Below are 19,798 nucleotides of genomic sequence, written 5' to 3'. Positions count from 1 at the left end.
ATATTGCTGACTCCTGTTTAATCCCTGGTGCTGTATATGTTGTCTCTAGTACCATCAAGAGTGATCCCCACTACAGTTTTAGGAATGATTTAGGGAAAGAAAATCAGGTGTACCATATTAAAGCACATAGTACTTTTTTTTCCTTAGGGGAAAAGGCAAGGTTTTCTACTCTTACTACTTTTATATAACATTTTACTAGATGTTCTATTCATCATACAAAAAGGAGGAAGTAAAACTTTATTCACAGATGATCTGATATATGATGGAATTAAAATTGTAAGGTAAAGGTAAAAGGTAAAGGCCCTCCCGTTGATCGTCGATTTGCTCAAGCGGGCCCAGTAACGTCTCCATTGGAGACTTTGTTGTTACTGTGTTTGGCATATCGAATACGTCACGGGGAGCTTGCCAGGCTCTGCCATGTGGGCCAGATACTCTCGGTAGCTTGCCGGGCTCTCCGAGAGGGGCAGAGGAATCGAACTCGGGTCGGCCATGTTGGCTGCGTGCAAGGCAAACGCCCTACCCGCTGTGCTATCGCTCTAGCCCAAGGTAAAGGTAAATTGATGAATTTACAAAATCTTCAGTATAAAAGGTTAATATACAAGATTAAAATATTTTCTACATTCTAAGGATGATTAGTTAAAAATTGGATTTAATAAATTTATTTGTACTAGTTTACAATATGAAATAACTAGGATATGAACTATGATGAAAGACAAATATCTGAACAGAAAATTACAGAATGTTTCTGAGAAAAATTACAAATAATATAGTCAACATTTTGAGATGTTCATTTTCTCTAAACAGGTTTAGAATTCATAATAGTACTGTAGCACTGTCCTCCCATTGTTTATCGATTTGCTTGAGCGGGCCCAGTAACGTCTCCATCGTGAGACTTGTTACTGTGTTTGGCATATCTAATACATCACGGGTAGCTTGCCAGGCTTTGCCGTGCGGGTGAGATACTCTCAGTAGCTTGCCGGGCGTTTCGAGAATGGAACAAAAGTTCAAAGTATGGACCACAGCACTGTAGCACTGTCATCCCGTTGTTCATCAATTTGCGCAAGCAGGCACCAATAAAATCTCCATTGTGAGGCTTCTTGTTACTGTTTTTGGCATATTGAATATACCACAGGGAGCTTGCCAGGCTCTGCCATGCAGGCGGGATACTCTCAAGAGCTTGCCGGGTTCTCAGAGACGGATGGAGGAATCCAACTCCGGTTGACCACGTGCAAAGCAAACGCCCTACCCAATGTGCTATCGCTCCAGTCCATAAAGAGAAAAATACACCTAAATTCTTAACATCACTGCAAGACCTGAATCTCTTCTCTCAATCTTTTCCTCTTCTTCCTCCTCCTCTCCTCTGTTTGTCTTCTCTTGTTTCTATTAAAGTCATAGTATTTTCACAAAAATCAGGGACCAACATATTCCATGTTAACTTCCAAGAGTTCCCTTGGAAAGACATCTCCCAAAAGCAGCATCTTAGAAAAAAGTTCATAACTGAAAAATGGATAATCTTCAAGGCCACCCTCTCCTAGTGCAGACAATGATATTACCTGACTCATACGTGCACTTTCTTTTTGTGATGAATTTCCTGTCTAATCAAAGCATTGGGTTTCAGGGAGAAGCGCCATGTCTCAATCCCAATGGTCCACACGGACCACTTTGTCAAAGATAAATCAAGTTGGTAACTGAGAAGTCACCATATGTTACCCTAGTACAATGGGGCATACTATACAGAGGGAAACAAAATCCTAGATCCCAATTTTAGAGAAAGGTCCACACACAAGCACAGCAGTGTGGTTTGACATGCCCAGCTGTGCAATATGGCTGCATCAAGATGTCTCAGTCTGGTCTGAAATCTAATTTCACTAACTTTCCCCTCCATCTAAGATCAAGTAGAGGAAAAAGAATAAAACTGTTTATACCATGCTGAAGTATTTATTCCCCCCAAAATTTGATTCTAAATAAAGGAACAGTTTCACATTTTTCATAAACTGGAAAGATTTGGGAAATACTTGCTGGTGTGGTTTAGAGGGGCTTTTACACAGCACACAGAAGATGGAGAGAGAGTAGAACCAGTAGGAAGCTTGCCTTGCATATCGCCAACCCAGATTCGAACCCTAAAATCCCATATGGTCCCCTCAGCACAGCCAGGAGTGATTCCTGAGTACAGAGTCAGGTGTGTCCCAAAAATAAACAAACAAAATATTCCTAAGAACAAAACTCTTGGATCAGAGGGATTCATTAGTGACTTCTTCCATATATTCTAAGATCACCTTCTACCCATTCTTCTCAAATTCTTCCAGAAAGAACTCAAGAACATACCAATATGAATATCAAAATGTTTGGAAACAGTAAATGCTGAACCATAGAATTTCATTTATACCCATTTCTTGAAAGCTCAAACTAATCTATAGTTTCAGAAAGTAGATCAGTGTTTGAAGTAAGGAAGTAGGAAAGAATTTGATAGGTAGGGAAAGTAAAGGATCATAAGGAAATGTTCAAAAAATAATCAATAGGTTTACTGTTATAACTAATGTCAGCACAGATAATGTGAATACTATATTTCAACATATGTAGGTAGATAAAATTTTATTATTAAAATATTTTCCATTTATTATATTTTCATTGTTTTCCACACAACTGCTTTAAACTATAGTTCACTTCTTTTCCTTAGACTGATAGGCTAAAAATTTAAGTATGGTGCCTATAGACATCTGCTTTCTTTTTTGGTTTCTTATTTGTTTCTACCTATTTTTTTTCTGCACAGCGGGTAGGGCGTTCGCCTTACAAGCGGCCAACATGGCCGACCCGAGTTCGATTCCTCCGCCCCTCTCGGAGAGCCCGGCAAGCTACCGAGAGTATTCGATATGCCAGACACAGTAACAACAAAGTCTCCAATGGAGACGTTACTGGGCCCGCTCGAGCAAATCGACGATCAACGGGAGGGCCTTTACCTTTACAGCAATTATTAGCTTGTCTCAGTTTTTAGAGTTGTGTGTTATTTGTGTACATGTTTTTCTATTTTTCTTCTTTTTCCCAGTAAACTGCTATTCACTTTTATGATCTCAAGCCAATAATCACTTTCACAGTTAAATGTTCTCTGACCTTCTAATAAGTGAGCTTCATCTCCACACACTTCTCTCCCGAGTATTAATTCCAATCTGCCTTCTGGTATATAATCTCAGTGGGATCAGCACTGTCTCTATCTTTCCTACCACTACTCTAAAAATCTAGAGCAGTGCCTCACACATAATATTTGTTGGATTAATAACATACAAACCATAGGAACTAAAATGGGGAAATGAAGGGAATGTGTTAATATGTTGGACCCTGTATAAGCCTTTCTTGATTACAGTCTAGCTCTCATAGGCACAATTCAGATATTCCAATATATACTTGAGTTGATCTGACAATGAAGAAAGAAAATATTATCCTTACAAGAGTAATTCATACATTTTAGTGATAGGTTTTTTGTTAATATGTTATACAAACAGTGCATAAAAATACAGGTAGGCTCTACTTACACTTTGATAATATAAAAAACATTAATCAGGCTGCATGCAATTTATTAAGAGTAAACAAAATAGTTATGTCACACACAGTCAGTGACATAGAGGTCTAATATCTTCACAGTTTTAGGTAAGCAATTGTTTCCCTAAGTGAAACAGGTTTAGAGAAACACAGGTAAATTTTAGGTAAACCTCAGGTAAACTGAAACTTCACGGTTATGGGTGGACAATGTTTTACTATATGTTTTACTATATGTTTTACTATAATTTGGAGAAAGACGCAAACACACACAGAGACTGTCCAAGCTTTAGGGTCACCTGGGCAGCCATAAATGAGCTTACAAACCATTTCAGACAGCCAAATAGCAGGCACCCTAAAAGTATCATGTTTCCACAGTTTCCTATTCCTCTTTTGCCCTCTGCATCTACACCTAAACTGTTTTATTGTATCTTTCCTGGGCACCTTTTTGCTTGCTTTTTTAAACATTTTTTTATTAGTGAAACATATGAGGTACAGTTGTGGACTTATAAGTTTTTGTGCTTGGGTTTCAGTTATACAACGATTGAATACCCATCCCTCCACCAGTGCCCATTCTCCACCACCAATGATTCCAGTAACCCTCCCACCCCTCCCATATCCCCATCCCATCCCGCATCTGTGGCAGGGCATTCCTTTTTGTTCTCTCTCTCCTTTTGGGTGCTGTAATTTGCAAAAGAGGCATTGAGTGGCAATCATGTTTGGTCTATAATCTACTTTCAGCATGCATCTCCCACCCTGAGAGGATCCTCCCAACATCCTTTTCTTGGTGCTCCTTTCTCTATCTGAGCTGTCTCTTCCCCTAGCATGTGAGGCTGGCCTCCAAGTCATGGAGATAAGAACCTTCTGGTACTTACTTATCTCAGCTATTCTTGGGTGTTAGTCTCCTATTTTGTTACTTTATATTCCCCAGATGAATGCAATCTTTCTATGTCTATCCCTTTCTTTCTGAGTCATTTCGCTTAACATGATACTTTCCATGTAGTACCACTTGTATGTAAATTTCATGACTTCATCTTTTCTAATAGCTACATAGTACTCCATTGTGTAGATGTACCAAAGTTTCTATAACCAGTCATCTGTTCTCGGGCACTTGGGTTTTTTCCAGATTTTGGCTATTGTGAATAGTGCAGCAATGAACATAGAAATGCAGATGTCATTTCGACTGTACTTTTTTGCCTCTCCAGGATATATTCCCAGGAGTTCTTGCTTTTTTTATAGTTTAAGACCTATGTTGTTTTGCCTAGGGGACTATCTCAACCTAGGGATTTGTAATTGGGTAGGCGGACAATAGCACAGGACTCTGCTTGCAATAAAATCTAGTGGTGTTTATCAGGGTAAGTCACCTCATTTAGCTCTTGTAGTTCACATTCCTTCTACAGATGTGTAAACAAAATATACAATTAGAATTAGTGATTTGGCCGTTATGTATTATGTTTAGTTTTTTTTTATGTCCTTTGCATCAATTATTACTTTTTATACATAAGTTAGGCATATTGATATTTGCATTTGTGCCATTATAGTCAATTGTCACATCAACTCAGTGATATAGGCATTACTTAAAAATTTTTCTTCTTTTTGAGGATTATACAATTAACTGCCAAAGAAACTGATTGGCTATTTCATAGCGATATGTTATTAAGGCTAGTTCTGGAGCCCAGGACCAAAATTTAATTCTTTCAGCACTAAAATAAAACTTGGTAAATAAGGGACAGAAGAGATGACACAGTGTATAAGGTCCTTTCATGTGGACAACCTACACTTGATCCCATATGGTACCCTCAACATCACCAGGAGTGATTATTGAGCACAGAGCCTGAAGTAATCCCTGAGCACTGCTCAGTATCCTCCCTAGCCACCCCCACTCTCCACCCCACAAGTGAGAGATTTTTCATTTGGTTTTTTTAATACTTTAAATTGCTTGTTTCAGGACAAGAGTAATAGCATAATGGCTGGAATACATGCTTTTACATGCAGGCAGCCCTGGTTTGATTCCTAGTACCACATTGTATACTGAGCACCCAAATACGAATGGGAGTTAATCCTGAGCAGAGCTAGCAATAGCCCTTGAGTACCTACACACACAGTCCAAAGATAAGAGAATAAATGTATAAAGAAAGAAAGAAAGAAGGAAGAAAGGAAGGAAGGAAGGAAGGAAGGAAGGAAGGAAGGAAGGAAGGAAAAATTTTCAATTTGATGAAAAGATGAGTGCCATGTCTGAAAGAAAAAAAAAGTCCTGTCTTGTTGAAACTAAAAGCAGTTAGTATTTCAAAACACTTGCTGTTAAGAAGAATCAAAAGAGATTCTGAACCAATGCGTTTGCTACTTCCATCTTGAAAGGGCAGGTTTAGAAGACAAAAGTCTGTAAGATTTCAATTAGTGACTAATGGAAGCTGGAGACAACCTACCTTAACCCACGTGCTTATTTGCTCTTCATTTATTCGGCTTTAAATAATCATTCCAAAGTACAAATAAGCAAGGAGATTATTTCAAGTAAAGGTCAGGCATACATGCCAAATATGATTTAAATAAAGGTCAACCTTTCACTGGGTGTTATTGGCTCAAAGGAGTCATAATTGCTGGCAGGTGAGAAGTGGGAGATTTACAAAGTTCAGGAAGCTCAGAAGCTCTGCAACCATGGGAAAAGCATGATGAATACCTGAATCTGTCTGCACAGGACTTAAAGCAATCTGAGCCTTCACTGTATGTGTGTTTCTTCAGTAACAGGTTACAGGAGAATTAAGATTTGAGGAGTCTTTGAGGGGGTAACATTTTTAAATAGGGAATGACCATCAGGCAAATGACTCATATATAAGTACATAAGATTAAGTTTATAGGAATGCTGAAACAACCTACTTGACCACATGCTTTGCATACAGAAGGCTCCAGCCAGCTTTCCAGGTCCCTGACTCCCACTCCCTCTCTCTTCAGGACAGTCTGGCGGGAGCTGCTCTGAGCAGCACTATGATTCAATCAACTACCAGACAGGGAAAATTGATTAAGTAGAATTGGAATTTTTCAGTAAAAAGATGGACTAGGTTTGTTCTTCGCAGTTAATTTTTGGGAGGAGCACTCCTACCAGTGGTCAGACACACAGGACTATGCCCAGGGTTGGAGTGGTATCAGCTGGTGCCAAGGACTAAACTCAGGGTCTGACACATGCATGTTATGTGATTTACCACCTTAGCTGATCCCAGGCTTCAAATGAACTTTGAATGGAAAAAGAAAAGCAATTACAGGAGCACAAAGCTCCTCCAATTTGCAATGAGCCTAGCAAACACCCTAAAGTGTTGCTGGTATTTTGAAATCTATTTTCTTCTTAAAAGCTGCTTTGGAGGTTCTAGCAGAGAGCACAGCTACTCAGACACCCTCAACCTAAGAGCTTGCTGTCTCTAAGGGAAGGGTGTCAGCTTCAATGGAGGTCAGGCCACTTCAGGAGGGATGCACCTGGAGAGGTAAGGGATAAAGGGGACATCTGACCCACCAGATCAACCCCAGCTCTCAGTGGGGTGACACAGGTGACAGCCAGATCACTCTTACATCTGATATATTTTCTTCTTCCCTGCTAACCTTTCTACAGCATTAACAGTCTTTCACAGAACAGGACAACCAGTTCTCAAGTAGGTTGTTCAGGTATTCCTATGAACTTAATCTTACATGTTTTATGTAAAGTTTTATATGATTATTGAGGAAAGTAAGCATCATATTCTATGTTGGGGAGGTCTCACAAGCAGTGCTCAAGGTGTCCAGGATACTTCCGGCAATTCTTCACCAATAGAAGTAGATAGATCAGTATTCAGCTCAGATCCAGTGGTACTGGGGACCCCACATGTCACTTGGGTCTCTGTTAGCATGCTCCTGACCAGTGAGTTATCTTCTCAGTCCCTTTTTATTTCATGAGAAGCTCTTAAATTCACTTACAAATGGAATAATACAGAGAATATGGCTATACCTCTCTGCTCTGCATATTAGAGGAGCGGTAGATAGAACTGTAGTTCAACTTCTCATTTGTTGATGAAAACATGTCTACTAAGACTAAATGAGAATAAGTGCTTTTCAATTTACAGTGACAGGGAGGAAAGAGGAAGAAATATAAAAGCTAAAATCACTTTAGAGGCAAATCCTATTGTATCTGATTGGCTCCAAAGTTATGTTTTCTAAATTTACCACGATTCCTTTATTGAAGACACAGAGGAAAATTCTCCTGAAGAGCTGCTAAATAACAAAGACTATTATGGAAAGTAGGTAGAAAATTGAGATGTGTTAGTGCTAAGTTAGAGCAGAATGACCTACTTGTTAAGAACTGGCTCCTTAAGTCGGATTCTAATTCTATCAACAGTCTTCTGTACTATTTGTCCCCATACTCTCCCATTTCTCCCCATGAAATGATTGTTCTCCATGTATTATCACTAACAGCAGGCCCATGTTATGCTTTTTTAATGATCTGTGAACCAGAAGGTATTTTAAAAGACTGCAAGCATATTGAGGCGTTGATTATCTTTCCTTCTGCCATGAGAAAGAATTGCAAGTGCCTTGTGCAGACTACTTTGCTAGTCATGGAATAGCATAGACTGTAGTCAGTCAAACTCGAAGATACTTACCATGAGGAGGACAAACACTTGCAACTGGAAGCCATCACAGTTCATTGTTGGCGATTTATTTAGCTAACTAGAATAGCAGGGTATTTTTTTGTTGATATGTCTTTGTCTTTGGCTGTTTTCTTGTTGGCTTTCTTTGCTTTGGGGACCACACCTGGCAGTGCTTGGGTCCAGCTGCCGGCCCTGTGCAGTGCTCAGGAACCCAGGAAGCGAAGTGTGAGACTAATCCTTTGAAAAATATCCCTGTCTGGCCTGAGTCAGTTTCCTTTCTGGTAAGGCGGTTAGAGATACAAACGTGTAGACTAATTCGATACTGGTAAATTTTTCTCCAAAGGAAAAGTCTTAAGCCAGAATGTCTGCCAGTTTATGTGATGTAAATACTTTCTTCTGGACTGATTCTAAACAACTGGCAAGATGCCACTAAGTAAAGATTTGGAAAGAGATACTGATAATTGGCTCTCTAGGGCAGGCTCTGGCTCCAGCAGACAATGAAATTTACAACAGTGTACACAGCAACATTTATCTTCTTATGATCTATTAGGAGACTACTCGAAGAGATCCAGCAGTGGAAGTGATTCTCTAGTATGTCCATCTACTCTTAATAGACAAGGGATTTGAGGTTGAGAGTGATTGAGTAGAAGGCTCAAATTCATTTGGTAATGAATACACTCAGTGGGTAAACACAAATGGCCCAAGTATCTAGTACATTTCCTCTCCTAATACAAGCCACCTGTCATTAAGCATTGCTATGGCAAGTGTTAGCAAAAGAAGATAATAAATTGAATAAATTGTGTTGAAAGTTAAAGACTCTTACCTTTCACAAATTTTCTGTTAGAAATAGTAACAGTAACAGCAACAATAATAATGAAAGATTAACAATCAGCTCTGGTCACATTTATGGATGATTCTATTCTTTTTCTTTTTTATTCATGGGTTCAATTTGAGGAAAGTTGATGTTAGGAAAATTATTTATTAGTATTAAGTTAGCATGTAACTTATTATTTCAAAAGTGCTTATTACAAACAAAAACAAACAAACACTGGCCTCCCATTGTTCATCAATTTGCTTGAGTGGGCCCAGTAACGGCTCCATTTTGAGACTTGTTGTTACTGTGTTTGGCATATTGTAGCTTGCCAGGCTTTGCTGTGCAGGCGAGATACTCTCGGTGGCTTGCCAGGCTCTCCGAGAGGGGCAGAGGAATCGAACCCAGCTCAGTCGGGCTGGTTACATGCAAGACAAACGCCCTACCACTGTGCTATCGCTCCAGCCCGAATCATTGGTACTAAGGGTGGTTAATTTCACTGAATTTAAACTAGTTATCTTGACTATTTAAATGAATGGATCCTCTTCTGACATTTCCTAGTAATACCTTCTCCTAAAAATATTGCAATCCACCCTCAGACAGTATAGTTCAAATATAGTGCTTTTCAGATCAATAATGCTTTGTGTTTCTATAATAAGGTAGCAGTGATTCATTTTCTTAACTCTAATGACTATTGACTATCACTGTTGGAATGCATTGTCATGGAAACTACATCCCCCCTCAACCACGTCTATAATTTACTACAGAACTCTTATTGAGATAACAGAGTTAAGAGAGTTAAAAGAGTTAAGGAAAATTATTTTGTCGGATTTACATGAACGACAGATAGGAAACAGATGTGAATGTATGTGTGTATATGTTTATGTGTATAAAATGTGGAGAGTCATTGATTAAAATTAAGCAATAAAACATCACAGAAATGAATCAATTGTTTTCATGATATTCAGTCACTTGATTCTATTATTTTAAAGTAGCACAAACTATAAAATGGGAAATAACTTGCACAGAGCTTTAATGCTGCCCTAGAATAGGAGGTCACTCTTAGTTTGGTAATTCAGTAGGGAAAGACTGTGTTAGATATTATTGGAACATTACGATATAGAGCATACAATACTTTTGGGGTGTTTGCAAGCCAAATCATAGACTGGTGAATAAGGGAAATATTGTACAACTTTTTTTTAGAATTCATTCTCCTTTGGAAAAACAGCCATAATTATAGACACTCTGTAGGTGGAAGTGCTCACACAATCACACGTTTCATGGTAACATAAAGGGATAAAATGCCAAGGGGGTGCATTTAATCTGTGAATGTGACTTTAAGATTTCACAGACCATAAATCTGCTTCCAAAATGTTTCTAATATATTAAAGCACATGTTTATTAAACCTCCTGAGACCCCTTAGATAGACTCTTGATGGACTTAATCCTGATTTCTTATTGAATAATTGACTAGGTAAGAACCCCTGCAGTGAATATTTTAAAGAATCCTGAATGCTGAGGAATAGTTGCCTTTTGTCGTTGTTGTTATAACCAGATTTACTGCCATTTCAACTGTCTTCCCTTGCTTGTGCTCTGCCCTTATTGATTCCCTCTTTTAAAAAATCTTAATTTTTCAAGAAATATCTATTATTTATTTTTCAAGATGGAAGGTTGATTAAAGGTTCAGATTCCTTGAGGTAGGAGAGACAGTACTGCAAGTAAGGCAGTGTGAGCAAGTCATTGGTAAGCCTTGCATGCGGGTAGCACATTTCATCCCTGAGCCTTGCCGGGAGTGACTCCCTGAGTGCAGATCTAAGGTTAAGCCCTGAGCAAAGCAGGATGTGGCCCCAAAGAACAAGCAAACAAAAACTTCCAATTATTTGATATCCTCCTGACCTATAAGTGATAATGTAGGGTTGGGCTTGAAAATCTACATTTTAAATAAGTAATTTAGGGAGTTTTCACACGATATGGATTTGGTTTTCATTAGTTTAGGTCAGATGTGCATAGGGTTTGGGGTATGCGTGGGAGGGGGCGGGGGGGGGGAGGTTGAAGAGAAAATTGTATGTTGTGTCTTTACACCATTTGCAAGCATTTTGCTCCTTAATTGGATTTTTATGGGTCTGAGGTGTCTAATGATATTGGGGTCTTTGTTGGTTTAAGTCATTTTTTTCCAACCCTTTCCAGATCTTCTGCTTTTTATCTGGGGCTCCCTCAGTTGCAACAGGTGACATTAGTCTTATGCTGTGGCCTTTCATTTCAATGATCTTCAACTTGGCCATGGGGAAATATCATGGGGGGCCAACAATAGGCCCCCTTTTGAGAACTTCAAGAGTGAGTGTTAGGTTTTCTGATGGAAATGATGAGGATAGGGTTCCAACAGAGGTTTCTTTGTAGATGTAGGAGTAGGTTGTTGCTGTACTTCAAAAAGACCCAATTTGAAAGAAACTATAGGGACTAGCACATTTGGGAGCACGCATGGAGCCTGAGTTTTTCTGGGAATACTTGAAGACTTTTACCATGCTTCTAGAGAAGCGTGGGTAAGCTCCGGAAATGTTGCTTTACAAGTTATTTTTCATCAGTTTTCTTTGAATGTCACTTTTGTGTACTTCGGGGGGACTAGGGCAAGTCATGTAACTCTGGGGCCTTAGTTTTTTTTTTTCACTTGGTGAAAATAGTGTCGAATAACACGTAAGACATGAGGTAAGCTCAGCATGTATTCAGCAGCTGGTAGGCGCCACCAGGATTTGCAAAGTAGTGTATTGCACACCAGCACTATTCTTCACACCAACTACGGTTGGGGTTAACAAGGGAGGGTTAATTGTTCCATTTTACAGATGAGTAAAGAGAGGCTCATATATGATAGATAACTTACACAGCAACACAGCCCAGAGTTTGATGCCCTTGCGGGATGTTTTGTTTGCTTTCAACTGGCGAGCTATACATGCGCAGTGTGCAGGTGGCGCTGAAGAATGCGAGCTGTCCCTGATCTTCTCTATGCCCCCCCCCCCCCAATAACACACTTTTGTCAACTGGGCCAGTCACATGCCTGTGTGTGTGGGACAAACACACACACACACACACACACACACGCGCGCGCGCGCGCACGCACTTAGTATTTCGCAATTTTGACAGCCTTGCTTTAGAAAGAAAAAGAAAAAAAGAAATAAAAGAAAACCAATGGAATATTTTCCAGTCTTGTCATACACTTGTGGCATCTTGTCATTTGTCCTTGAGGCTTCTTAGAGCCGCAGAGACATCAGGTGGAGAAAGGCCACTCTTCCCTCTTGAGTTTGAAAAATGAGTCCCATCAAGCTTGGTGGGAAGCTGAGTCTCCCCTGACCCCCAGGGAGTGGGGAGCCTTTTGAGCCACTAGGTGCAGGAGCATTTGGGGCCAGGAGGACTGAGAGGGCAGGAGCACCGAAGGGCCAGGAATACTGAGGGTGCACGCAGGGGCCAGGAGCACAGAGGGCGCACGGAGGTCCAGGAGCACGGAGGGCGCACGGAGGTCCAGGAGCACGGAGGGCGCACGGAGGTCGAGGAGCACGGAGGGCCCAGAGAGGGGCCAGGAGCACGGAGGGCGCACGGAGGTCCAGGAGCTCGGAGGGCCCACAGAGGGGCCAGGAGCACGGAGGGCGCACGGAGGTCCAGGAGCACGGAGGGCCCACAGAGGGGCCAGGAGCACGGAGGGCCCACGGAGGGGCCAGGAGCACGGAGGGCCCACAGAGGGGCCAGGAGCACGGAGGGCGCACGGAGGTCCAGGAGCACGGAGGGCCCACAGAGGGGCCAGGAGCACGGAGGGCGCACGGAGGTCCAGGAGCACGGAGGGCCCACAGAGGGGCCAGGAGCACGGAGAGTGCACGGAGGTCCAGGAGCTCGGAGGGCCCACAGAGGGGCCAGGAGCACGGAAGGCGCACGGAGGTCCAGGAGCACGGAGGGCCCACAGAGGGGCCAGGAGCACGCAGGGCGCACGGAGGTCGAGGAGCACGGAGGGCCCACAGAGGGGCCAGGAGCACGGAGAGTGCACGGAGGTTCAGGAGCACGGAGGGCCCACAGAGGGGCCAGGAGCACGGAGAGTGCACGGAGGTCCAGGAGCACGGAGGGCCCACAGAGGGGCCAGGAGCACGGAGGGCGCACGGAGGTCCTGGAGCACGGAGGGCCCACAGAGGGCCCAGGAGCACGGAGGGCGCACGGAGGTCCTGGAGCACGGAGGGCCCACAGAGGGGCCAGGAGCACGGAGGGCGCACGGAGGTCCTGGAGCACGGAGGGCCCACAGAGGGGCCAGGAGCACGGAGGGCGCACGGAGGTCCTGGAGCACGGAGGGCCCACAGAGGGGCCAGGAGCACGGAGGGCGCACGGAGGTCCACGAGCGCAGAGGCACCGGTGCAGGTTGCCGGGTCGGTGCGCTCAGGGGCCGTCCCTGGTGGGGGCTCAGGACCGGCTGCTGAGCCCGGCGTAGCCTCCAGCGAGCCGCCGACAGCAGCGCCAAGCGTGGTTGCGTCCCCGCGCCCTGTCCCAGCCACCGGGCCCCGCGCACCTGGCAGCGCGGGTCGCCCCCCCCACCCCCCACCCCCGGCTCTGGGTTCGGGGGCGTGCGCGGCGCCCCCTCCCCGCAGCGTGCAGCGCGCCCCTCCCCGGCGGCCGGTCGCGGGGCGCGCTGGGCCCGGTGGCCGCGGGGGTGCGGCCCGGCTCCGCCCCGACCCGGGCTGGCTCCGCCTGCGCGCGGCGGGGATGGGCGCGCGGGGCGCGGGGGGGCGCTAGGCTGCCGCTCCTGTGGCCCCGCCGCAGCCCCGGGAGGAATGTGCCCCGTGCTGAAGGACCCCGACTGCTTCACACCCATGATCTGCCACTGCAAAGTTGCTTGCACCAACAACACTTTGTCGTTGATGTTCGGATGCAAGGTAAGACGAGGTCCCCGTGGCGCCCGCTGCCTTTTGTTGTCGAGAGTGTGTGTGTGTGTGTGTGTGTGTGTGTGTGTGCGCGCGTGTGTGTGTGGCTGCGTCCTGCGGGGCCCGGGGAGGCGCGGGTGCCCCGTCGTGCCGGTGGCCAGCGCCTCGGGGTGCAGCGCGGCGTGGGGTACGCTGGGCTGCGTGTGTCCCCTCCCGAGCTCGCCCGGACCGGACCCGGCACGCCCAGAGCTGGCCAGGGTCGCGCCGGGCACCGGGGCACGCGCCAGGGTGCGACCGGCACTTTTAAGGCGGAGGAGGGGCTTTTGCTTTTCTTTTCTTTCTTCTTCTTCATTTATTTATTCATCTATTTTTTAATCGAAGCATTGTTGAAAATGAATATCTGGAGCAAGACTCGCGTTGTCCCCGATTGTGTCTCTCCCCCCCACCCCGCCCCCAGCGCTTATACAATTCACTTGAAATCGACACAGAAATGTTATCAAGAGGTGGCGCAGTGACTCGAAGTTTTCGGGATAAAACTGTCCCACAGTCGATTTTTGCAAAAGTCATCCTGTCCCTCTAGAAAATGAGAAATGAGGGGTGTGTGTGTGTGTGTGTGTGTGGGTGGGTGGGTGGGTGGGGGGCGATAGGGTGAAGCCGGCTACCCTTGGTGCGTGGCTCCTTATCTGAAACTTACTTGCTGATTTCCCCCTCCCCCAATAAATAAAATATTCTCAGAACTTGGGTTTTGAGCAGTTTTAGCCCCAGAATGGACCTGGACAAGCTCAGGACTCCTCACAGCATGGCTACCTGCTTTTTTATTTTCCCCCACCCCACTGTAAGAAGCTGGTGGGTGTTTCTGCCTGGTTGTGTATGTAGCCGACAACTTGGCTCTCTAAAGGAGAGAGAACTGTCCTCTGGAAGAAACGAAAATATACTTTTATAAGTAAATAAAAAATCACAGGCGTCCTATTCTGAACAGTAATACATGGGTCAGGTAGCTGACAAGTGTCTTAGGTGGTCAAATCAATGAAACGTATGCATTCAACTTCACGGCTTGTGTTCAGGGCAGATGTGGGCTTAATGGAAAAAACTGGAAGTCAGGATTGTGAATCTTACCCTATGGCCTGAAGATCTCTTCCCTCCAGAGTCTCAGGTTTTCTCCTATGGAAGGAGAAGAGTAGATGAAATTGTCCGTCACAGCATTAACATTCTCCAGTGATCACTTCAAGTAACACCCAAAGATGCAAATTCTTTATTCTGTCAGATAGAATGCATCTTAAGGTCCGTGAAGAATGTACAGATTACAGTAAAGAATAGCGAGAAGCCAAAAAAGGGCCCATAGTAGTTGGTTTGTTGTCAGTCTCCGAATGAGCAGCATCAATAACCAACTTCCCATCATCTCTCCTCATGCGTCCTACCAAGCGTCCCCCCAGGTTTCTGTCCGCTCACTCAGCTAATTACACTTTGCAGTAATTTCTCAGCAATGGCTACTGTTTAGAATCTGTTTCCATAAACATAAGAGAATTGCCTTGATGAGCTAAATGATTATTAACAAAGGTGAAACATTTGTCGAGAGAATTGAAATGTAAGCTAATGATCAAGTGAGATGAGCTTTTGGTGTGGAAAATGTTGTTGAGTATACATTTAATCTCTGAAATACATTTTCAAATAAGTATCTTTTATACTGTTAAAAGTTTCCCCTTTGATCTTCAGACAATATTTAGGGAATTGTTGTAAAGAGTACTTTTTTTTTTTAATTAGGGAATTACGTAAGTTCAACTGTCTTTAAATTTTGTGTTTTGGTGTTCTGCTTGAACAAATTCCCTTTGTGGAAATCTCATTGACATAATGAAACACCTTTAACTACATATTGGTAGGCACTGTTCTCCGGAGAAGAAACCAAGCATCTATGAAAAGAAAACAATACTTTAAAATAGTGTGTTCCATTCCATTTTCCCAAGTGTTTGGATAAGATAATTAATGATCTTCATATGTAGTGGGATCAGTGATTACATTTTAAACTGTCACTGTCACTGTCACTCTCCTCCCGTTGTTCATCGACTTGCTCGAGCGGGCCCAGTAACATTTTAAACACATTTGATAATTGATATGATTGATTAACTAGAGAATGACTTAAGGTTCATGCCTTCAAATCTTAGCTATAGAAAGAATAATAAAGCTTTGTATTCTAGTCTTTCTTCAGACATTGTCAGACAGATGATAGGAGGATAAAATGTGGAAAATTTACATATAGTATAGACTTGAAATTTAAAACGACAGATGTATTACTAAAAAAAGTTTTCTTTTAATGTTAGCTTTCCTTAGTATAATGGTCACAGTAATCATTGCTATATTATTTGTTACTGTGTAATTGCAAGAGATATTATTTAAAGGCGGCATATGCATGTGTCTTTAAGTGTTTGGTACTTTTAAGGTACTTTGATTATTTTCTTCTTTTAAAAATTATTAGTCTTAGGGACCACACTGGCAGTGTTCTGAAGTGCCTCCAGCTTGTTGCCTTGGAGTTGCTCCTGGCAGTGCTGAGGGGACCATCTGTGGAGTTAGTGATCAAATAAAGGCTCATGCATGCTCAACATGTGATCTAGATTGTTGAGGAATCTCTCTGGCCGGCCGGCCCTTTGGCTGCTTTCAGAGCCTCATAGAGGGGGGCCCAATCATTTTATGTAATCAGTTAAATTTCTTTAACTGATTGATATTTTTCCAAAGTCATTTATCTTTGCTACTAGGTTGACAATTACTTTTGTTAGTTATTTTTCTAATCTGCTTTCATGAAATGTAGGAACCATCATATATTGATTACAATATTCAAAACTAAAGTAGGTTTATGAAAATTAATGCAAAACCAATACTATCATTTTATTTAATCAAAATATACATTAAGCAACCAAAAATGTTAGATATGTGCCAATAAAAACCATTCTTATCCCCCATGAACTCAATGCCAATTGATGTGATAGAAGATGATATAATAATATTAGTTTAAAATGAGATTTCTATGAAATAAGTATTTTAGTTGAATTGCTGAGTAATGAAAGAAAATTTAAATAGTTTCCTTTTAAAAAAAACATGTAAATATAGAAGTTAACATGGAACAGTCAAACACTATTTCCACTGTTATCTAGTAAGTTAAAAAGATAAGATTAGCAGATTAATCAATGGCTGAATAAATAGCAGTACTCCTACACTTAAAAAAATAAGATTAGGACCAGAGAAATAGTTATGGAGCTAGGCACTTACTTTCCATGAGGGTGACCTCAGTTTGATCCCTGCCACCACATTATCCCTTGAGCACAGATACAGGGATAGCCCCTGGTCAAGCCTCTCCACAACAGAAATGAAAGAAAAGAAACTATTATTGGAATGAATATTTATTTTCTTCTCCTCTGAAAGATATTCAGAGAGGCAAAGTCTAAAAGTTTGTTTATATATGAACAGACTTTGTCAGCTTCAGAAACACTTAATTTGGTTTTCACATCCAACCGAGGAATACCTTGAATGGTACACCTTGAATCTTTCTAGGTGGAAACCCAGAATAATTATATTTCATCTCTTAGTGGTCTCCATCCTCTCTAAACCCACACCTTTTCTCCAACCCAACACCTTTTGCATCATGCCAGCCACACAGTTCTACTTAACAGACAATAAATGAGGGGTATCTTTCTATCCACTTTACAATGGAAGACATTAGATACTATGAAAGACATTTGACAAAACATTATCCCCTTCATTCAGGAATGTCAAGCTTATCCAGGGAACTAATTCTTCTCTCTTTCCCAAAATGCAGAAACACTATATACCCACATAACCCTTAAGAGCACATGAAGAGAATCTTTGTTTAGAAAATATTTTACCATTATATTGGCCTTCTCCATATATCATTTAGCGTACTCTGCTGTTCATGGAAATGGACTTTTCATAAAAGTCTCTTGAAAGGCTTTCAATTGCTCTCACAGTGATATTTATGACATTGAACAAAATAGGCATCAGGTTATCCTGCATTGAGTTTTGTTTCTCCACCTGACAACATTCAAGTTTTGAATGTAGTTCTATGGCCCAGTCCAGTGAACTGAAGATGCACTGAAAATATTATCATCTTCTGCTCATCCACATTCCTTCCTTCTCTGACTTTTCTGGTCAGCATTTCCAAGACAAAAACAAAAGGTAGAATATTTTTATTTATGTGATATTTCATAAAATATTTTAGCCACAATTTTCACTTTTTAAATTAAAAAGGGACAGTTTTGAAAGATGTTTATTACTCTTGGATATCTAAGCCCTCAGCCATTTGTTAATAAAATAGTTTCACTGAATCAAATTATCTAGTCCCTTGGCCATATATCTTTAGTACACTGTTGGTGTATTCAGATAAATATTTTTGAAAATGATTTAGAGTTCAAGAACTTGTTTTTTGCCTATTAATTGGTATAGCGGGTAGGGCGTTCGCCTTACAAGCGGCCAACATGGCCGACCCGAGTTCGATTCCTCCGCCCCTCTCGGAGAGCCCGGCAAGCTACCGAGAGTATCTCGCCCGCACGGCAGAGCCTGGCAAGCTCCCCATGACGTATTCCATATGCCAAACACAGTAACAACAAAGTCTCCAGTGGAGAAGTTACTGGGCCCGCTCGAGCAAATCGACGATCAACGGGAGGGCCATACAATTGGTATAGTGGGTAAACAGCTCCACTTTTTGTTGAGTTTTTTTATTTTTTAAAAATTTTTATTAGTGAAACACCATGAAATTAGTGAAACAACAGCTCCACTTTTTAAAGGAAAAAATATCATCTGGTAGAAAACAATTCCCCTTATTTCTCTATATGGTGACTAATCCCAAAGAAAGAAAAATGAGGATAAGGGCAAGGATACAGCTGAAGAAACAAGAAATGAGAAGTGAGGATTGAAAGGAGAAAATTTCTTATTAAAGAAGTAAAGAGGAGGAGAGCATAATCCAACTTGATTAAGTATTTTCAATTTCCCCAGAGCTTAGTGCATTTCAGCACCTCACGGTGGACAGTTCCCTGGGATCCTCTGAATTTTCTTAACTTTTTCCACACCTCTTTTTGTCTGCCCAGAAAGTATCTGGTAGAGAAATGGTTTTCTTTATTTATTTGTTTTCTCAGACAGGAAATTTGTTATGAGAGAGGTGATCCCAGATGATTCACTTATCAATATGTCAACTGTATATAATGTTGCTGGTCAGAGTTATTTTCTATATGAATATTTTTAAACAATGTCAGTGTCTGACGATTGTTATGCTTTTTGTTTTTATTTTAAATACATGTTTGTTGAAAAAATTAGAAAAGCATGAAGTTAAAAATTAGAAACTATTATCCCAGAGGACTGGAGATATTTGAATATATAATTTTTTCTTTACCCGTATATTTTAATGGTGGTAGTCTATAGATATTCATTAAAAATATAGTTGTAATCATATATGGTTTAATTTTTAAATGTCTTTTTAGATTTATAATTGTTTGCTTTGTAAGTCTAGAGTAGTAGTGTTAATCAGACAATTTTTAATATTGTAAGACTCAATAGTGTGTATTTCTGTACTTATTTTAGAGATGGTATATATATTTTCTTTGCTATGATACCCTATATCTTATAGACAACTTAAATAGTTATCTTCTACTTTATGGATTTACAAATAAAAGTACTCATTTGGTTCTTTTCCCTCTGAGTGTTAAAAGTGCTCATGAGTTAATAGCAGCTCCATGATTATATTTGTGTGTAGCAATTTAAAAAGATGCTGGGCAAACAATCCAGGTATATGAAAAGGGCAAGTTTCTTGTTTATTTTATTATTAGTAAAATATATATTTATACTATCAAAGCCTTTACACACAGCTGCAATGCACCACTTTCCTACATGCTTTACAAATGTTAATTCACTAAAACTGTTCACTAGTGTTTCACTAAGGTTAGTGCTTCATAATAATCTTT

The 19,798-nt window shown here is 41.7% G+C and overlaps 1 protein-coding gene across 9 annotated transcripts in view; it reads left to right on the top strand.

Annotated features, from left to right (window-relative positions):
- DLG2 (discs large MAGUK scaffold protein 2) overlaps positions 1-19,798 on the top strand; it is a 1,600,462-nt gene that overhangs the window by 202,307 nt on the left and 1,378,357 nt on the right. For 5 of the 9 annotated variants that reach the window (XM_056115947.1, XM_056115965.1, XM_056115956.1 and 2 more), the window contains exon 1: positions 13,687-13,850. The exons of 2 other annotated variants lie outside the window; for them this stretch is intronic. In XM_056115947.1, coding sequence (XP_055971922.1) covers positions 13,749-13,850 — 102 coding nt within the window. In that variant the 5' untranslated portion in view covers positions 13,687-13,748. Of the gene's footprint in view, positions 1-13,686; positions 13,851-19,798 lie in introns of those variants that run through there. 2 more of the 9 variants (XM_056115959.1, XM_056115958.1) reach the window with 1 other exon arrangement.

Source organism: Sorex fumeus, unplaced genomic scaffold, assembly GCF_029834395.1.
Source record: "Sorex fumeus unplaced genomic scaffold, SorFum_2.1 ptg000030l, whole genome shotgun sequence".
Lineage (NCBI taxonomy): Eukaryota > Metazoa > Chordata > Mammalia > Eulipotyphla > Soricidae > Sorex > Sorex fumeus.
Note: the sequence above shows the minus strand (reverse complement) of the source record. Positions and strands in the feature narration are given on the sequence as shown.